At 38.7% G+C, this 20,076-nt stretch overlaps 3 protein-coding genes across 12 annotated transcripts in view; 2 read left to right on the top strand and 1 right to left on the bottom strand.

The window, feature by feature from the left end:
• Position 1: 1 nt before the first annotated feature.
• Positions 2 to 6,362, bottom strand: LOC123871049 (kanadaptin). 2 transcript variants are annotated; one of them, XM_045914611.1, is made up of 11 exons: positions 6,000 to 6,362; positions 5,468 to 5,600; positions 4,786 to 4,975; positions 4,041 to 4,302; positions 3,652 to 3,826; positions 2,795 to 2,943; positions 2,287 to 2,453; positions 1,664 to 1,846; positions 660 to 805; positions 288 to 461; positions 2 to 251 (listed from the first exon to the last, which is right to left on the bottom strand). In XM_045914611.1, exons 1-11 carry the CDS (start codon positions 6,214 to 6,216, stop codon positions 14 to 16), a joined length of 2,034 nt encoding a protein of 677 aa, XP_045770567.1. In that variant the 5' UTR covers positions 6,217 to 6,362; the 3' UTR covers positions 2 to 13. The 2 variants fall into 2 exon arrangements, with proteins under 2 accessions (XP_045770567.1, XP_045770566.1); XM_045914610.1 differs by having other exon boundaries at positions 2 to 461.
• Positions 6,363 to 7,021: 659 nt separating this feature from the next.
• Positions 7,022 to 20,076, top strand: part of LOC123871043 (mitogen-activated protein kinase-binding protein 1) — a 117,228-nt gene continuing 104,173 nt past the window's right edge. For 6 of the 9 annotated variants that reach the window (XM_045914604.1, XM_045914603.1, XM_045914599.1 and 3 more), the window contains exon 1: positions 7,036 to 7,367. The gene's annotated coding sequence lies outside the window, so the exon portion shown is untranslated. Of the gene's footprint in view, positions 7,368 to 20,076 lie in introns of all 9 variants that reach the window. The other 3 variants (XM_045914596.1, XM_045914594.1, XM_045914601.1) reach the window with 3 other exon arrangements.
• Positions 11,746 to 19,268, top strand: LOC123871048. Its single transcript, XM_045914609.1, has 3 exons — positions 11,746 to 11,750; positions 15,135 to 15,136; positions 16,295 to 19,268. Exon 3 carries the CDS (start codon positions 16,329 to 16,331, stop codon positions 18,417 to 18,419), a length of 2,091 nt encoding a protein of 696 aa, XP_045770565.1. The 5' UTR covers positions 11,746 to 11,750; positions 15,135 to 15,136; positions 16,295 to 16,328; the 3' UTR covers positions 18,420 to 19,268.

The raw sequence follows: 20,076 nt of genomic DNA, 5'->3' as shown, positions 1-20,076 counted from the left end.
AAAATATTATTTATTAAGTGTCATTTTCATCTGTGATTTCAGGTAAATCTCTGTCAGTCTCTTGGTCAAAATAACTCTCTGGTATCACATAGTCTGCCGGCGGTCTCATTGGACCATACATTTTCTTTTCTTTTGATACATCATTTTTTTCTGAGCTTTTCTCCTGTTCTGTATTTGAATCTGTTTTTTCTTCATCACAAATAACCATGCTACAAGAAGGCCCAGTTTCACTACAAATTTCTGAAGAACTTCTTGTATTAAGAGGTGCTTTTATGCTAGTAGAACACTTAGTGTCTCCACTGACTTCTATATTATTAGAAAGTCTTGTTTCTGAACTAGATTTTTCTGTAGAAAGTTCTGTTTCTTCATCGGAGTCTACTTCTTCCACAAATGCTTGAGTTTCTTGTTTTGTTACTTTTTTAATGGGAAGTTTTTTCATCAGATCACCTTTTAACCTTATCCTGAAATTAAATTAAATAAATATAAGGATATTCATCAGTGAAAACAGATTTATACACTATTATGTAATATGAATGTAACATGTCTATGGTACAATGTCATTGACTGCATTATAATTTAATTAAAATAATCTCGAGAACTTTTGTATGAAACCAGTAGGTATATATTAGAAGTAAGAAGGTACCAAAATTTACACTTACCTTTTTCCATAGATAACAGAGTTTGTTTTTTTCATAGGAAGGATAGGTGCTGTATTTTTGATAAGTTCTGGTAATTGAGTAGGTTTTGCGACCTCTGCAAGCCTCCGCATTTCTACTAATTCTGCTTGCATTTCTTTTATTTTTAACTGAAATGAGAATATTTAAAAATGCACTACAAATCTACACTATAACATTATTATGACTATATTAAAGTGGGTCGGATGGACAAAAATCACAGGCATAATCTACATTTACATGCAACAACATGGTTTTTTTACAGTGGCCTTTTTAGACAGCTTTGTCGATTAGAGGTTTAAAATAATTAAATATCATCAATACTTGACAATAAGTAGGTATCCAAAGAAGCTTGATAAATGAACTAATTATATTACTAATGATCTAATTATATTACTAAAAATGGGTTGCCTGGAAGAGATCACTAAAGTGATAAGGTTGCCCTTGGTTTGTAAATCTTTCCTGTACTTTATTCTTTGTCACAGTTTAAGCAATAACATTGTTTAAATAAAATAAATAAAAATAAAAAGTTTAACAGAAAAATTAAAAATTGCAGATCTTAGGGCGAGTCTAAACTATATAACAATAATGTCACTAAACATGTTTGCATAAAAGTTATATTACATTGTGAATTATTATTGTTACTGGTTATAATTTTTGAACAGTACTAAAAATGGCAGTTGTAGTCATGTTATGACGTAATCTATAAATGGAAAAGCTGACTGACTGATCTATCGCACAGCTCAAACTACTGGATGGATCAGGCTGAAATTTGGCATGCAGATACCTATTATGGCGTAGACAAATGCCAAGAAAGGATTTTTAAAAATTCAACCCTTAAGAGGGTAAAATGAACATTTGAAATTTGTGTAGTGCACTCGGACAAAGTTGCAGGCGTAAGCTGCTATTTTCTAAGTGTTATGCAAGAAAAGTTATTAATATGCTTGTAAATCTGGAATCCCTCTCTGAAAAAAGTATAAATTTTATACCTTAGATTTTGAAATCATCTCCTTGTGTTCAGTAGTTTGATAATAATTAGGAATTGCATCCGTTGTTTTGTAATCATCTAAATGTTCCTTATATTGTTGATTCTGTTTCATTTCCTCGCGCATACTCTCCATTGATGCCTCTTCCTTTGATATATTTGACTCTAGTTCTTCTATTTTTTTGACCTGAAAATACAAGATATTCGAAGCTATGATTTTAAAAGAAATATTAGAACAGTTGTATACCAAGTAGAAATGACTATGGCTGTAATATCATAAAATTGTAATAGTTTGTGTTTAGGCTGAGAAAGTTTGACCGACAGACCAATAAATGCGGCGGAACAGACACACCTAACGCCAGGTATGCTGTTAACCCGAATTTCGCACAAGCAAAGTGGAGGGCAGACTCTAGCCTTAGAATATAGTACAATCGTACAATATAAAAGTTAAACGTAAAGTACAATATGGCTAATTCTGCTGTACACAATCTCTTAACTAAATTGACAGGTCTAACTATAGCAATACACATAGACCTGTCCTTTTAGTTAAGTCTAGAAATTGTGTAAAGCAAAAGCAGCCTTATTTACAACTCTATAAAAACTAAATACAAAACTATTAGGTCTTACCAGTTCATAGTAATCAAGTGGTTTGCTGGACTGTGTGGTCACGCCCAGCTTGACCATGCGTGTTTTCCTCTTCTTCTCCACGACGCCAGTGCGGTCAAAGAACGTATCTTCATCGGAATCGTAGTAGTCGTCAGCGCTCCAGTCGCGCTCTTTGCGACGGCGTGATTCTGAAAAATTATTTAAAATGTGAATCTTTGTTTAAACACCTTTTCTTACAAGAGGACACCACCAGTCCATCTAGGATCTATGGGATGAAGTTATGAAAGCGTTAAGCGAAACTTGAACAGGAAAACTTGATCCTTAAATCATCATGAGATGTAGTGTATAGAATGTAGCAAACATATAGCCAGTAGGCGCCATACGCACATTTTCTTAAAAATACTAAGAAAGAACTTAACATTTTGAAACTGCCATAGATAAAATTACTGTCATACAGTATCTGATATGTTGTGATAATTTTACAAATATTTCAGTAAGAAAAAGCATAACAAATGATTGCCACACTCACCATGTTTGGCCTGTCTCAAAAGGCCAACTCTGTCCAGTATGCGGCAAGCTTCTAAAGCGCAGGCCACGACTGCGTCCTTCTTCTTACCGCGATGTATCACTTCTGCGATTACTGGACGACCTTGAGCGTCGTCTATTGGTAGCTCCACACTAAAATGATAGAATAGAATAGAATAGATTTTTATTCAAATAGATTTTTACAAGTGCTTTTGAATTGTCAAATAATTTACCACTGGTTCGGAATGCCGTTCCTACCGAGAAGAATCAGCAAGTGAAAATTAAATTCATTTGAGTAAAATTGTTATATAACACTTTGGCAGAACACTAACAATATATATTAAGATCTGTAAACTAACCCAAATTCGCAATAAAGAAAATTGAATTGAATTGAATTATTAAATAACTGATGTTATATGCACAGGTCTGGATGCGCCATAAGAAAATTATAGCAGACAAGACTTTTGCAATCGTATACTGAGTATGATAATAAAATAAAATACTACTATAAAACTAGGTTACAGTTCATTTCTTTAAACAAAAGCAAAGGTTATTAAAATTTGATCTAATTGCACATGCAATTGTTATGTGGCACAAATCATATTGATTAACATTATTATATAACATTGGTAACTGTAGTCTACTAAAAGTGTTATATAACTGTTGTTTTATAATAATAGACTGGACACACCATGATAAAATTATAGCAAAGGAGACCTTTATTTTTCATTTTGATAATAAAATAAAGTATTATAATTATGTTGCTGCTCAGGTTAAAAAGAAAAAGATGTTAGAACTGGGTTTATGATTTTACTGATCAAGGAAATTTAGAAAAACAAGCACTATTATAATAATACTGACCTACAGGCAAACTGTCCAACTCCTTTTTCCACACAGTCATACTCAAGTTCAATACCCTCCCTGGAAAAGAATCCTCGTAGTGTTTTCTTAGGATCCTGCAGATATAACTCTTCATTAGCAGTTGATGCATATGGATTGTCAGCTAGGTCTGGTTCTTCTTCTGGTTCATCTTCACCTGGTAGAGAGAAAATAGCACAAATAGGTATATTCTTTGCTCAATAAACATACTGTATTCTAAGTCAAAAGTCAAAATCATTTATTCAAAGTAGGTACTAATTATTGTACTCCTTTTGATGGTCGGAATTGTTATATTTGTACCATATAGTGGTGATAATTAATTAAGAACTTAAATCTAAAGCTATTCTCAATCAAACAGTCTATATTCTTACCCATTCCCCAATCAATTCCCTCGTCTTTCATCCTCTCTTTTTCTTTTCGTAAAGCTTCCTCCTTCAGCCTTGCCTTCTCTCTTTCTCTTATATCTTGTATACGTAATTGCTTCTCTCTTTCTTTTCTTGATTCTGCATTTAATTTGTCTCCCTCTCCTGACTCAGTTACCATCTTCTGTCTTTCTAACATCATTTCTGCTGCTCGCTTCTTTATTTCAGTGACAGTTAAACTTGATTCACCTTCAGCGTCGAAGTCTGGACCCTGTAAGTAAATAATATAATCTCTATCCATACTAATATTGTAAATGCCTATCCAAAAACCGATTTTAACAAGGCACAGAGATGGCTTGCAGCTTTTATCCTAAATAAAACATGTTTATTCAAATAAACTTTTAGTGTTTTCGAATCCTCAACTAAATCTAGTTTCCCTGGGTTTCCTGATGTAAAATATTTCAGGCTGTAGTTTACTGCACATAGTTCCAACTAAAAGATTAATAGCTCGTTCACAGAGGCTACGTAAGCGTACACGTAGCGCGTACCATTGCGTTGTAATGTATGGAACTGTATGAAACATGGCACACAGCTTGCGTAAAGCGTGGACTTATGCGTAACTAAGTGTGTTAGAGGTTTACGCACGTCACTGTACAACGCACGTGTACGTGCTTGGTGTGAATCTGCCTTAAAAACTGGAACAAGTTCAATTTATAAAGGTAGAGTTTGAATTTGATTAGGGAATCACACTCACCAACATAATATAAATCCTAGAACTAAGTCCAAATTTGATTTGGTGCCCAACTCTGACCCTAACATAATGCCTCTCTTTAATTCTTTGCCTGTTTAGGAAAGTGCCATGCGTGCTGCCCAGGTCATATAAATACCAGCCGGCTGGTTGGTCTTCATTTTCAGAAGACTTGTATTGAAGAACTGCATGATACCTGTGTAATAACAGGAATTAAAATTACTCTAAAATTATGCCCGTTTGCTGGAAAAATAAGCTATTTTTGAATTCAGAGCTAAGTTAGCTCCTAATCTTAATTTCACCTGGTGGTAGAGGCCATACCCCTTTCTTTATATTTCCTTGCTGATACAACTTAGTAATTACCAAAGATATTATAAAACTACAGATAGACAAAGCTTATAATTATATAAGCTAATAAATAAATATAATTGTATATTTTAAAAAGTGAAGACTTTGTAAGCTTGTGTGTGTGATCCAAATTATGTGTAGAGATATCGGTACAGGGTTTAAAATGGTGGCCCATTACTAGGATTGGTATTTTCATTAAAAAATGTATATCTTTTTCATAGAAAAAGATGTGAATTCTTTGAAAATCAGTTGGTCTCCAAATCAGCATCAATACATTAATATTACCTTTGTACATGTTATTCAAAGTTAACCAATTTAATAATAGTTTCCATCAAATTACCTGGATATCGTAGGATGTGCCATCATGACTTCACAGTTAGTTAATCTCCCAAACACATAATAAGGTTTATTGGCCAACTCTATTTTCTCTAGAATCATACCAGATTTGAGCACCTCCAGAGCATAATCTGTACCTAGAAACATACAAGAAGTTCCAATGAATCAGATACAGTTCTCATTAATTTACAATTACCTATTGATCTACTATTAATCAGTAGTCAGCTTGGATAGCCTAAATAATCCAGTAAAGAGCTTTGAATATCGGTTGGAAGCTTTCTATATGGACGTAATTGCCACATACTTTGTTTTTTTTTTTAAAATTTTATTCATAGACTAACATCAACTGCAATCAGACCTGCTAGCAAGTGCAGCCTAAGATGGAGTGCACTTGCCTAGCAGATACCAATTCACTCACTAACAAGGTATCTATATCAAAGTGGACTGGAAAATTGATACCGCAAGAGCGTCTCATACTCTAGCGATTCAAATAAGAAACAAAATTTAAATTTAAGGCTTAATTAATGTTAGTTTACCTTCCGGGCATAGGCCTGACCATGTAGGCACCTTATATGGTATCTCAGGGGATGATAGTGGAACTTCTTCCTGGCTCTCACTCCTATCTTTCTCTGCACTGCTTCCAGACTTCTCAGTGTTTACTGTAACCTTTTTCGAGGGCTTTTTAAAGATCATAGGCCTCTTAAACTCATCTCCAACATCTGTGGTATCACCCATATTATCATTTTCTGACATTTTGGATTATATATAAATATTTTTTCTGCACTTTTTCAATTCACGATTTCTAATCCTTGCAATTATCATAAATTATTTTAACTTATTTATTATTTTTCTATGATTTTTTTAAAAACCTAGTGTGTGTGTGTGTGATTTATTTATTGTTGACGTTTCCGACAAATGACAGGAAGCACAGACCAGAAATCACAGAAAATGTCCAACTCCACAGAGTACTTACTTTTATTATCGAGCGTGTCGTGCTATGTTCAGAGGATTCATGGATGGCACAGTTTTTACTCTATGCAATTTAGCGACTTGTCGCTAGATCTAACGATATTTCGAAGGTGCTAGCGATTTTTTTTACTTTTAGCGACAAGAAAATTATTATTAGAATAGCGACTTTTCTAGTGACTTATAAGTGTTTTTGTTGAAAAATTTTTTATATATAAAATTGAGATTACGGCCTTACAGATGACTAATTGCACCTCCGCGAATGAGGCCAATTTGCTTTTTTGTTCTTCTTCTTTTTTTGTTTGATGGCCTTTTGTAGTGCCAGACCAGCACAATGCAACTGGCTTCTTTGATATTCTTATGTTCATAAATTTACATTATAAAAATGAAATAAAGTATGATTTTGTAAAAAAATATTTACCTAATAAAAAAAATCGTCATTTATTTTGTATTTCATTTTCTCATAATTTTCTATCCATTACGTTTTCAGCGACTTCTCGACTTTAAACTTTTTCTACATCTGGCGACATCTAGTGACTTTTCAAAGGCGTCATAGCGATTAGCGACAAACGGTTTTAAAGAGTTGGCAACACTGCTAATCAAATCGAAAATTGTTGAGAATGGTTGAGAATTGTGAAGTGTGTTGTACTGTATTCAATATTTTTTATTAAAATTTTCTGAGGTTTATCTACTGGACTTTAATATATGACTCAATTGATTTAGAGTGTATACTGTATCGGCCCATGGATTTGTTTGTTTTGTGCTGTGAACAATATTACCTATAGAACAATGTGAGTGACCGCGACATATTGTTATAGCAACGCGCAATTTTGGACGAATTTACGTTAAATAAAATTAGTTCTTATCGCGCATTCTTATCATAATTCCCTACTCAGCTGCAACTCTTAACGTCCAAATCACGTACCTAATTGCCGCAGGTGAGTCGATTTAATGCAATTCTATGTTTCAATAAACAAACAAAGTCAACGGTTTTTTTTGGCTAATTTATAAGTTACTCTAATTGTACTCTGTATATTAACCGGACTCTACACTCTACAGTATTTACTGGCTTGGTGAAAGTATTTTGATAAAGGTTAAAGGTCTGAATATATGTAATGCGAGGAAAACGCGGTTTCATATCTTGATCTTTCAGGCTTTCACGTACATAAATCTTCGCCTAGAAAGCGAAATTTTATTGTTTGATTTGTAAATTATCAAACAAATTTTGCATAATTCTATTCAAATCGGAGGCCGGAGATCAAAGAGCAAATTATCATGTTAGTGTGAAATTAGAAAATTTTACATAAATACATTTTGCAAGTACTTAACTTCAACATTTAAGTATAATTTCAAGGTTGGATTGGTAACTTTCAACTTCTTGTATTGGCTGTGAATTTCATACATCCCATTTGCATAGCCACAGCAGGTGTTAGTTTATTAGTAATATTTTGGGGGATCCTTTGTGTCAATTTGGATTTTTAATTTCTTTTTTGCAACTTAGTACTAATTTCTCAAGTTGAGAGAGTTGAGATAGACTGTAGAGTGCATTGAGACTGTACAGTACAACCTACTTAATACAGAACAGACACATTTATGACTATTGATTTAATGTCTGAATGAAGTCAAAATGCTCTCTGTGGATCTCAGCCTTTAGTTGGTCACATATTAATAGAAATCATTGGTCAGAAAATTTTCTGATGTGACTATGCAACACAGATATCTCCAGATAAACAATTGTGTGGCTACTAATAGTCCCTCTCGCTTGGAAAGGTTTTAAAATGTGAAATTGAAATATTATTTCTTCTACTTTATGTTCACTTCGGCTGTAGCAGCCTAGTATACTACAACCTTTTAAACTTAAAAAAAAAAATGGATTTGGTCAATCAATTAGTCTGTAGTTATACAAATTACACATTTTTTATCAGTAAGCAGGTTTCCCTTACTTATCAGGAAAGATAGCCATAGAAGTGATGATACTAAATTTTCTTATCAGTCAAAGCCATGGTTTACATAACTGACAATAGTAGATTATAGGAAATGTTGCCCTGGGGAGCTATATTTTGTTAAAAATCAATAACACGGTTATATCCAACTTTACAAAACCTTTTTTTCTAAACAAGTAAATGAAATAAATCACAACAAATAAACTAATATAGTGTTCAGGAGAGATAAGTTACTAAATGGATTATCATATATAATGGATGGTTTCGTCAAGGAACCTGGCTACAATTCTACAATTTGTGTAGATTTTAAAATATTGCAACAGTAAACCATTGCACATTTTTTTGACCATAGGTCCTAGTACCTATGTGGCTTAGACTTTGGCCTCCTATTTGGAGAGGTTTGGGATTTGATCCCTAACATTTTGATATCCAGTGTTAAACATAACACTGGATATCAAGTTGTAAGCAGAAGCTGCAACTTGCATCAATTTTATTAAAGTTTGAATGGCCTATCCAGTGCCTTTAAATTTATAATGGCCAATCCAGTGCCCTACTACGTACAGATCGTCGGTTGTTTCAATTAACCTTCATCAAAAGTTATACTTTATTAATGCGTTGCCAGTAAAATTTCATGCTAACTCTATTTATGAGGAAAATGAGGTTTGGAGTTGTTTGAGAAAGCAATTACAAGTAACAAGGTTTAATTTGTTTACGAGCGTTGTGTTATGATAAACTTAGGCTTAACACCCACCGGCGCAGAGTAACACAGTCTCTGTGAACGCAGTGCAAACAAAAGTGTTGCGTAAGCGCCTTGTAATGTATGAAACATGGCACACCGCTTGCGTAAAGCGTGGACGTATGCGTAACCCAGTGTGTTAGGGGCTTACGCGCATCACTACGCACGTCTCACGTGAACGCAATTGGCGTGAATCGGCCCATAGGGTTGATTTTTCATACGCCAGAGTTTGACGTTGTGACAGTTTTTGTATTGAGTCAAAACTGCATGGTTCCACTTTCATGTGTAGTTAAAGCTTATATTATAAGGTTATAATATTGTGAAAAATCGGCCCTTATAATAATAATAATTTAATTAGCTTTTAAGGAAAACGTTCATAATATGATCATGTCTTTTTAAAAAAATAGACCTGAGCCAGACTAGAAGTTATGATGCCAGCGATTTCGTCTGCGTAGATATAGGTATTTTAAAAATCGCGCGTGACCTCTTTTCTGTGATAAATCCGGGATAAAATGTGTTATTTCATGATTAAAGCTATCTGCATTCCGTAACTGTGGCGTGAAGAGGTAACAAACAATCAAACTTTCAGCTCTATAATATTATTAGGATTTAGGAATAACTTTTATTTATTATAAGCAAGTTAACTACTCAACCGGAAATCTAACCGAAGACACCAGAGAGATCGTCAAAGGTAATTTTCCTTAATGTCTTTGTAATGATAGAGCATATTATATAGTTTTTGATATCTATCATTTGCCTACTTAAACCACGCTCTGTTAGTTGTCCTAACCCTGATTTCACAGACAGTTTTTACATTATTTTAAAACCTCTGAAACTGGAACTGAATCTAGGAATAAGAAAAAAACATCCTTATCGTGGGTAAGTACGATTTATTATAAAATTAGCTGATGCCCGCGATTCCTGGTTTTTTGAAGTTCTTTTTTTAGGGTTCCTTACCCGAAGTGTGCCAACGGGACCCTATTCCTAAGCCTCCGCAGTCCGTCAGTCTGTCTGTCTACCATCAGGCTATATCTCACGTAGGTATCTCATAGATAGAGAGATGAATTTTTAGCGTGTATTTCTATTTCCGCTTTAAAAACAAATAATAATAATTCAAAATGGCTGCCATGTCAATAAAAAAAAGTACATATTCTTGTACGATGTACGGAACTCTTCGTGTGCGAGTATGACATCGCACTTGAACTCCGCATGGATTTATATTTTAATAACGATTCGTTTTTATTTATTACGTAGGAACCCTAAATATTTGCTGGTAGTATAATTATAATTATAATAGTCAGTGCTTGATTAATTACATACTAATATGAATCCGAAAGTGTGCCTGTCTGTCTACTAGCTTTTATTTTGCATCCCGGGGAAGGACCTAGGCTACTTTTTATTCTGGCAAATCATAGAATTCCAACCGTAATTTACGCGGATGAAGTCGCGGGCATTATCTAGTAAAAGATACCAGATAACAGATAGATAACAGATTACTTACATTTTTACATACAGGTAGCTTTTCAATTTGCATTCTGTACAGATTCGCCACGAGAAGGCCACCGGCTGAGCGCGAACCCTATTATTGGATTAAGGTTTTGTTTTGTTTGGCCTGTGGACGTTCACCCTAACAGAAAGACTTTCGTTTCTATCCGCTAAAGCATTGGCTAAAGCAATCAATTAATACTTTCTAATTTGTTAAGTCATGGTAGGTACCTACTGTTAAATACAATTCTATTATGCAATAAAATATTATGGGTAATACGTAGGTTATTGTATAATGGCAGTTACATTTAATTGTTATTTTATTGTATTGAATTGATGATTACTCATTCGTCCTTGATGAATTACACAAGTGCAGTATTAATAAAATTGGAGTTCTCGCACGTCTGGGAAAAATCTTGTCTTATTTGAAAACAAGTCATATAAGTCTGTTAATAGAGTACGAACAGTACGAAGCAGGAAAATTCATCAGATGAAACGTCTCGTTCCTCGTGATTCGTATAAACGACCACGTTCCACCCTGTTCTTGAATTAGTCGCGAATGTAATCAAACTAGGTAGGTATAGGTACTTAGGCGTAGATGCGATTTCATCTGGGTGGATTTAGGTTTTTTAAAATCCCGTGGAAACTTTAAAAAAAAAATAGCAAGCAAACGAGCAGGCGGGGTCACTTGATGTATCGGCAGTTCGCGGATAGTGGTCGGTGCTATTTAACTAGACAGGCATGCGCTTGACTGCAATCACGCCAAATAGAAGGCAAATGATGCAGCTTATTGTGAAGCGTGCCTGCAGAAGGAGCGTATTCCCTGTTCTTTGAAGGTCGGAATAATGTAATTGGCGGAGAAAACGGAAGCTGGAAGGGCATCATATATTCTAGCAGTCTTACTCACTACTGTATGGATTTTAGTAGGGCTTTGTTGTTAGGCGGCGTTGATCAACGTCCTGAGCCGTCTATCCAATAGTCCCTGGTGATAGGACTTCGAGGTCGCTGGAGTGTGGCTCTAGCCGGCGACCCTGAGAAGTCGGCAGCTTGCTGTGGCACAAGCTGCCGTACCTACTTGCAGGTGCATGAGGGCAGGGAAGTAGTACATTGTTCAGGAGGAGCCCAATGGGCGTCGCGCGAGAGAGGCACCGGCCCACGTTCTTTAGAGTTCCCAGAGCTTCTCAACATGTGCTGACGAGGGCTACCGAGGAGGTTTTAGTGGGTAGAAATCCCACATAACCCGAGCGGGTATCTTAAGAAAATTTACCCCTCGAAAAAAAAGGACTTTGTTGTATGTAGTTCGCTGCGTCGACTTTGTCCCATATTAACAAACAAAACCTCATGCAGCGATAAACTTTGGGCTATTTTCGCACGTCTTTTGTCTTAGCCCTTAGTCACGCTAACGGCCGTATGAGAGTATGAATCACTTAACGGGCATCGAACTAGTTCGCGACGTGTACCGTTGCCGTGTGGGAAACGGACAATGGGTCGTAGCACGTATGGAATAACGTTTTAATGTCGTTTTGTATTTGTTCAAGAGATTGAATTTATCGGTGTCGCATCTTAACCAATAACCATTTTAAGACAAAACCCCCCTATCGTTATCATTTGGTGCCAATCATTTTTAAAGTTGAAACGGGAAGCTTTGAGGTATCTTTCTGTCATCTTTTCAATGATCAAAAACATTCTTTTTTTTTTGGGTTTTAAAAAAAATATCCTCTTTATATTGAGATTAAGTGATAACAGCTAACGACTTTCTGGATCGGCGATTTTCAACTTAAATCAGTGCAGATTGATATTAAGTATACCGGTCTTTTGTTTGTAATTTTTGAGCTGGAATATGTGCATTAATCTAGGCGTTTTGAGTGAACTAAATCAATCGATCAATCGACATTCGACAAGAACATACTAACAATATATTGTGCTAAATATTATTCTATGTACATATTTATTTTTATTTATATCTGAAGAGACGCGAAGTATGCGGTTTTTTCTATTAATAAAACCGGTTACTGCACACTTTAAATTAAGATATTCATCTATTCCCAGCGGGTTTATAACCACGACAGTGTAACTTAGTTGCCTATATAAATTACTAGAACAATGTAAACGACTCGGCTCATTCCAGTCTACGTTAGAATGAGGTTAATGGATAGTATTGGCGTCACTCAGAAAAGCAGGTATTATTTAAATATTTTTATCGAATTATTGGAATGTCTATGGACTATGGACAGTGGACGTTAGAATGAGGTTAATGGATAGCTATGGACTATGGACACTGGTATAATGTGAACCGATCATAAAGCTTTGTTTACAACATGATTGCCTCAAGTGTCACGTAAAACGTAAAAGGCACGCAGTTTTAAAATCATACAAAATACTCTTACGTAAATCTCAAAAAGAATAACATAGGTATTATTTGGACTCTCTTCGCACCGCTTACGCTTGCCAGATACAAACATGTGATGTATATTTAACGACAGACAAGGAAATTAGATGGTAGGGAACCCAGATTTTAAGTAGCTAGATACCGCAAGCGATCAGCAAACAGTCCGTTCAGCGTGCCTGAAAGAGCCAAATTTCTGCCAACTGCCAAGCGCCTATTTTTTTTCATTCCTCCTTCAATACTATCTCCCTCTTTCCAAATACGAAAAATCGGCTCTCTCTCTCCTGTCGAACTATGTTGGCTCACTGACGTGACGATTGTTTCTGATGGCGCGTTGTGATCATCATAAATGATTCGTGTTCACGTAGGGAAGAAAAACTAGGCACGGTCGTTTTTTATTTTTAATAAACATGTGGCATCTAGCTATGCCAAGTCCGTGGTAGGCACCGATTAGAGACGGAAAATACAATTCAATCCTCGCCTCATTTGCCCCCGAATGCGGTTACATACCTGTGCAAATAACTTCTGTTAGGAGGTAAACCACAGACTGTTTGATGCCAAAATAGGTCGTATTATGTCGTTACTATCTAATGGTACGTTCATACTGAGGGCCAGCGTCGGCCAATGTGTTTGATTGATCGGTGGTCGGCAAATGCATAAACTTAGAAAGGTACGATACCAGTGCTTGTCTTGAACAAAAAAGGCACTTAGTACCTTTAGACAGTCGTGCGTTTGCTGATATTGGTCTGAGTGTAAAAGTACTATAATAGACCTGCAACTTCGTCGGAGTTAACCTAGCTTTATGATCAGGCAAGATAGGGTAACCTGTTCAGTATCCAAGTTTCATAAATCGCACGAATTATATAGGGACTCATAATACGTGTTGTGGAAAAAAAAAACTGATCTTGAAGCTGCGCAGTGGGCTATTTATCTCTTTCGTGGTACAAAGTGATAAAAGATGGCGGGGGTCTTTCCGCCGCGCCACTGATCCGTCAGTCAACTTTCGCTTCCCGAGCAGTGGAAAGTACAGTGCCTATGCGCAGACAAGTCTACCCTCCACTGTAGTTCAAAGTTCTTTTTACCTGACGCCACTGCTACTGTACGGCCAAGAACCGGAACACCCCAAGCCCTACCAACCGACCTCTTTCCTTGATCGCTACGAGACATTGTATTTTTTTTAACGGAGGGGAAATATACCCGACGTCATGGGGAATGTAGAATTTTCACCTACGAGAATCCCCTCGGCCTCGGTGACCACCCTCAACGCATATTGGAAAGCTCCAAGCTTTCAACGGTCGGAATTTCTCAACGGAACGCATCGGAGCACATTGGAGTCCCTAGAGCACTAAGAGACGTCTACTCCAAGTTCTCTATTATATCTGCCCTCGGAGTCTGAAAAGTCGTTTGCACTGAAACCAATTTCCCTGTTCTGTGATCGCACCTCCATTGAGGTGGAGTGGATCATCCCTCAGTATCAAGCTGAAAGAGCTTTCTCACAATATGAATAAATAACTACATTTTTCTATAGGTACTCGGGGTTTCCTTTTGTAATTTGTGGTCTTTGTTCAAAATGCACTGTTATTTTTATTTAATAACAAAAGTAAGATTATCGTGTTTGTTGATGTGTAAATTATTAAATTTTAAAATACATTGTTTAAATTCAGAAAGGCCAGTAATGTATAAAATCGGTACTTTTTCTTAAGGACGACTAACGACATAGAGTTTCAAAGATTTAAATTTGATGCGGCTTTGAATTGGATCTTAGAATCACTTATAGAATCTGTGTTCATTCTGTACGGTAGTAATTAATTATGTAATTCTGTAGTTATTATATATTTAGATGCATAAAGAATCTAGTTAAAAATGGAATAAAATTTCTTTTTAAAAAAACCTCGTAATGGATTCAATATAGTTTTACTCTCTAGGTAGGTCTTTACATTATAAAAGACTAGGGGCTGATATTTCGATCGTCAAATAAGTTTTATCTCAGACTAGCTGATGCCCGCGACTTCGTTCGCGTGGATGTAGGTTTTTAAAATTCCCTTGGGAACTCTTTGATTTTCCGGGATAAAAAGTAGCCTATGTGCTAATCCAGGGTATAATCTATCTTCATTCTAAATTTCAGCCCGATCCGTCCAGTAGTTTTTGCGTGAAGGAGTAACAAACATACACACACACACACATACAAACTTTCTCCTTTATAATATTAAGTGTGATAAAAGTTATTTGACTATTGAAAAAAATCAGCCCTTATTAACATATTTTTTTATTTTCGGTTTCCATCATTTCAATCATATCATTATTTTATGACATCCAAAGTACTCATTGTTCGTTTTCTATAGAGATTTGCATGCAATAGAGTTTTTGCTCGTTGTTTCGATAAACGGCTGTTAGTACCTACTTACTTATCGACTTATGAAAGCCAAGATTCTTTCATTGATTCGTATCTTTATAATTGTTATGCATGATGATTGTTGGTGAAAGAACTCGTTTATCAATATAGAATTTGTTTTTTTTCATTCGTTTATAGGAAATCGATAGGGAATTGTACGAAAATACTTTTTCGATTTCTGATATTGAAAGAACTCTGTCCTAATTTGGTCTGATTGGAAATAATTCTAGAACAACTAACGTAGCCAAGTACCTACTTATCTCACAAAATAAACCGCTGTTTTCTGTGGATTTTTGCTTACAAGCATCAAAAGATCCTATGAACTGAAGTTAAGTCAGTCATCTACTCATCACATTAAATGATAAGTTATTCGTCAGTAATAGACTAGCAAAAGTTCACAAAACTGACAGCAAAACCTATCTCTAATGGGATACCATCTCTAAAGCTTTGCTTTAATAGGCATCTGGTAGACCCATCTGAATTAGTGTATTATCACCATATATCATCAATTATTACCATCTTTATAGAACGGCGTGTTAAATATTTCTACAAAATCTCATTCCCTACATTTTCTTTCCCCACATATTCACTCCGATAGTATGTGGTACAATTTATCGGAAAGCGGAAGTCATAAACATTGTAAAGTAGGTATCCTTTAAGTTAGAAAAGCGTTATAAAAGCCATAAAGCAGAAGCGAAGGTAGCTTTAGTAAAATATTTAAACTTAAACATTTATTCTATACCAGGAAGATTCTTCTTAGGATTCATAAAGAATTCAAGTAATAGTCGCTGGCGGTACTACGTACCTACCTACCTATTTGGATACCTCTCCAGTTTAGGTAATGGTTCGACATACATGAGAATACCCGGCGTGGCTGAACTAGCGAATGATCTGGGTTGTAGCCTATACCAGGCGGCTCCTAGACATTCGCTGGTTCGGCTATACGAGGCACCCTTCATGCAACCGGGCGGGTCGGCGGGGTTGCGGATCGCCGGCGTCCCCAGGACCCTGGACAAGAAGGACTGCTACGGTACCACTCCCAACACCGAGCAGTGTCCAAGTAACCCTTTCCCGTGTTCCCCCAGCCTACTCCTAAACCAAATGTCCTATCATAAAAGTCCCTCAATTAATCCTAAACTCCCGCACACTCCACACTCACTTACACACAGAGACACACACAAACACTACTCAGATAACACACAAACTTTTAAAAAACAAATGGCGGATCTTAAAACTAATTTCGGTCTCCTGGTGGGTAGCGGCTCAGTGCCCAAATCCCACCCTGGCACCCAGGCGACGTCTACCGACGGCGCCCAGGGCCCAGGCTGCCCCACCGTATCAGGAGGGGGCAAAGACCCGCAAACCATCGGTTCGACAATGATGAAAACAACGACCTCGGCTACTAACATGGACATGTCCTCCCTTGCCGAAGCGATCCCTGTGCCTGCCAGCGCAAGCACATGGACGCTTGTGGCCCCCAAGCAAAGACGGAAAAACAAGGGGAACAGGACAGACAGACGGACACGAAAACAAACGGACACACAGGCAGACGAACAGACGGACAAATTGAAAAACAGACCGACGGACGGTAGGGAAAACGGAGGCGGGAAGCGAAAGGAACCCGACTGCCCAAGCGCGGACGCCAGCCACTTGGCCGGAGGAAGCAAAGGTGGAAGCGAGGGACGACCCCCACTAAGTGGCGGCCGGCCTTCTGCGGACACTGGCGCAACCCCTGGCTGTTCCGCAGGCGAACAGGCGAGCGGGCAGGTATCGGCCCCCGATCGCAACCCTAATGCCTCGGGGAAGTCGAGCACCACCACTGTCGGGGCTGGGCAAACCGCAGTCGAGGACAGGGGGAACGATGGTGGTCACACTGACCCCGACGGGAACCCAATCCAGGCGCGGGGCGCAACGGGCCCTGGCGGTTCCAACACCGCTCGACCCCCAACTACAACAACAACAAAAACAACATCCAACAAACCAACAGATAAAACAGACGCAACAAAGACCTTGAACCCACCTAAAGCGAGGGCACGCCCGCGCTTTAGGAAGCGGAACAGGGGACAGACAAAAGACAGACAGGACCCCGGGACGTCATCGAGTCAGACGAACAAGAAAAGAGACAGACTTGACGACACGATTTCACCCAGGGGGGAACACAAACGCGCACGGACTGACGACAGACACACCCGAGATGCGAAGGGCTCCTATGCCACAGCAGCCCAATCGCATCTGAGCGTCGCTGTAACCACCACCCCCAGAGTTGACCTTACCCAAGATGAGGCGAATGCCATTCAGGCCCAGATACAGAAGGCGATTTTCGCGGCCTGTATCGAGCCTCTGGCACCAGGCCAAACCCGATACGCCCCGGCGTTTGAGGGTAAGGCCTTCCTCAGCGAGGGTGTACTAAAAATGTGGTGCCACGATGACCAAGCCTGTAACTGGCTCATAAACGTGGTGCCAAAACTAACATCACCCAGGAGCGGAACAGGGCTCACTGTGATAAAACAGACCGAAATCCCAGTCAGGGTTAGGTCGGGACTTTATGTCCCTGACTACGACGGGGAGATAGGCCAGCTACACCAGGTCCTATCTCACCAAAACCCATGGTACGGAGTGTCACAGTGGACCCTGTTCAGCTACCGTAGAACAACCAGCAGCCCTCCTGGGGTGTTCCTAATATTAGGAATCCCCAATGTAGAGCTGCCAACGATTCTGGCGCGCGGCAGGAAGGTCGCCTATTCCACGGGCTCCATCTACATCAGGTTCTTCACGAGTGAAGGACTGAGTGATGTACCGCCCGGGCATGACTCAGCGCCTGAAACTCGAGAGGAGCCTGATGCGGATCGGGACATGGATGTGGATGGACCAACCGGCCAGCTCCCAGTGACACCTGAGCCTTCCGTGAGTGCTGTCCTAGACAATATCGAGGAAGTGCTGGCGGACTCCCGGATCAATACGAAATCACGGGAGAGGAAGGCGACACACAACGCTCCAGACGCAACAGCCCCCGCCGAACAACCACCGGCGCAGAGGGCGACAAAATAAAAATCATCCAGACCAACCTCCAGCACAAACATCTCGCCACGGCCACGCTACGAAGGCAGCTGGAGGTTGAACCCGAGACCATCGCACTGATCCAGGAGCCGTGGGTCAGGGGTAAAACCATATGCGGTTTCGGAAGCTGCAATGGTAAGATCTTTTCACATTGCAATGACGAAGCACCAAGAACATGCATTTACATTCCGCGCTGCATTACAGCGTCACTACTAACACAATACTGTTCCAGAGATCTGACAGCAGTAAAAATAAAAAATGGAATACAACAGGGCGTGGGACTACCACCAAGACCAGTGGTCCTAGTCTCACTCTACATGCCCATAGAAGACCGAATACCAACAAAAGAACTGGTGGACCTCACAACACATTGTGAGGACAACGACATAGATCTAATTATCTCTGTCGATAGCAACGCACATCACAACCTGTGGGGATGCACAGCCAACAACAAAAGAGGTGAGAATCTCATGGACTTTCTACTAACAACCAACCTAACAATTACTAACAAGGGCACTGAACCGACTTTCGTGTCGAGTAGGTACCAAACCATAATCGATCTAACCTTAGCGTCAACCAGAGCTGCAGACCAAGTAACGAACTGGCATGTCAGCGACGAGCCTTCGCTCTCCGACCACAGGCGGATATGCTATGAGCTAGATCTGATGATAACCCAACACGCACCAAAGAGAAATCCAAGGAAAACTAACAGACTAAAATACAAAACCTTGCTAACGCATCAGATAGGTACAAACAAACCTAACGACATCGACGATATCGACAACATCGAACAAAACGTAAACAAACTAACGGAGTGCATTAAGACAAGTTATGAACAAGCTTGTCCTCTGAAGAAAATCAACACAAATCGACTGCCAAAAAACAGCTGGTGGGGCCCAGATCTGGAAAGAATGAGGAAAAACCTCAGACATCTTTTCAACAGAGCAAAAAACACCAGACAAGAACAAGATTGGGACAACTACAAGGAAGCCCAATACAAATACAACAAACGCGTCAGAGAAAAAGACAAAACCGCGTGGCAAAAGTTTTGTACAAGCATAGAGTCGAACGACACTGCAGCCCGCATACGTAAGATTCTAGCAGACGACAACACCCGCACACTCGGCTCGCTGAGGAAAGCTGACGGAACATACACGAAGGATGACAAAGAAATAAGCGAAACGCTCATTGAAACGCATTTCCCTGGCTGTAGAATAGTAGACTCAGCTGACTGGGAACACAACCTAGGACACCATCCCACAGATGAGGATCGGGATCTTGCTAACAACACAGTCACGCGAGATAGAATCAGCTGGGCTATTGACACCTTTCACCCTTTTAAATCAGGGGGGACCGACAAAATTTTCCCTGCACTTTTACAATGGGGAAAACTTCAACTGACACCATGGCTGGAAATAATATATAAGGCCTGTATAGCATACAAATATATCCCAACAGCCTGGAGAGAAGTAAAGGTAGTCTTTCTACCAAAACCTGGAAAGAGTGACTACACTTTACCAAAGTCCTTCAGGCCTATCAGCCTTACATCATTTCTACTAAAAACACTAGAGAGACTGGTTGATCGGTATCTCAGGGATGGAACCCTAAGACATGTACCCCTACACTCACACCAACATGCTTACAGCAC

The sequence above is a fragment of the Maniola jurtina genome, chromosome 13 (assembly GCF_905333055.1).
Source record: "Maniola jurtina chromosome 13, ilManJurt1.1, whole genome shotgun sequence".
NCBI lineage: Eukaryota > Metazoa > Arthropoda > Insecta > Lepidoptera > Nymphalidae > Maniola > Maniola jurtina.
This window is presented reverse-complemented; position numbering and strand designations above follow the sequence as displayed.

Excerpts from the sequence above, each read along its gene's own strand:
- LOC123871049 (XM_045914610.1), bottom strand. The coding sequence starts at position 6,216 with ATGTCAGAAAATGATAATATGGGTGATACCACAGATGTTGGAGATGAG. Across the intron at positions 4,303-4,785 it reads CTAGGATTTATATTATGTTG|GGTCCAGACTTCGACGCTGA; the intron begins GTGAGTGTGATT and ends ATTTACTTACAG. Across the intron at positions 3,827-4,040 it reads GGGAATTGATTGGGGAATGG|GTGAAGATGAACCAGAAGAA; the intron begins GTAAGAATATAG and ends TCTCTCTACCAG.
- LOC123871048 (XM_045914609.1), top strand. The coding sequence starts at position 16,329 with ATGCAACCGGGCGGGTCGGCGGGGTTGCGGATCGCCGGCGTCCCCAGG.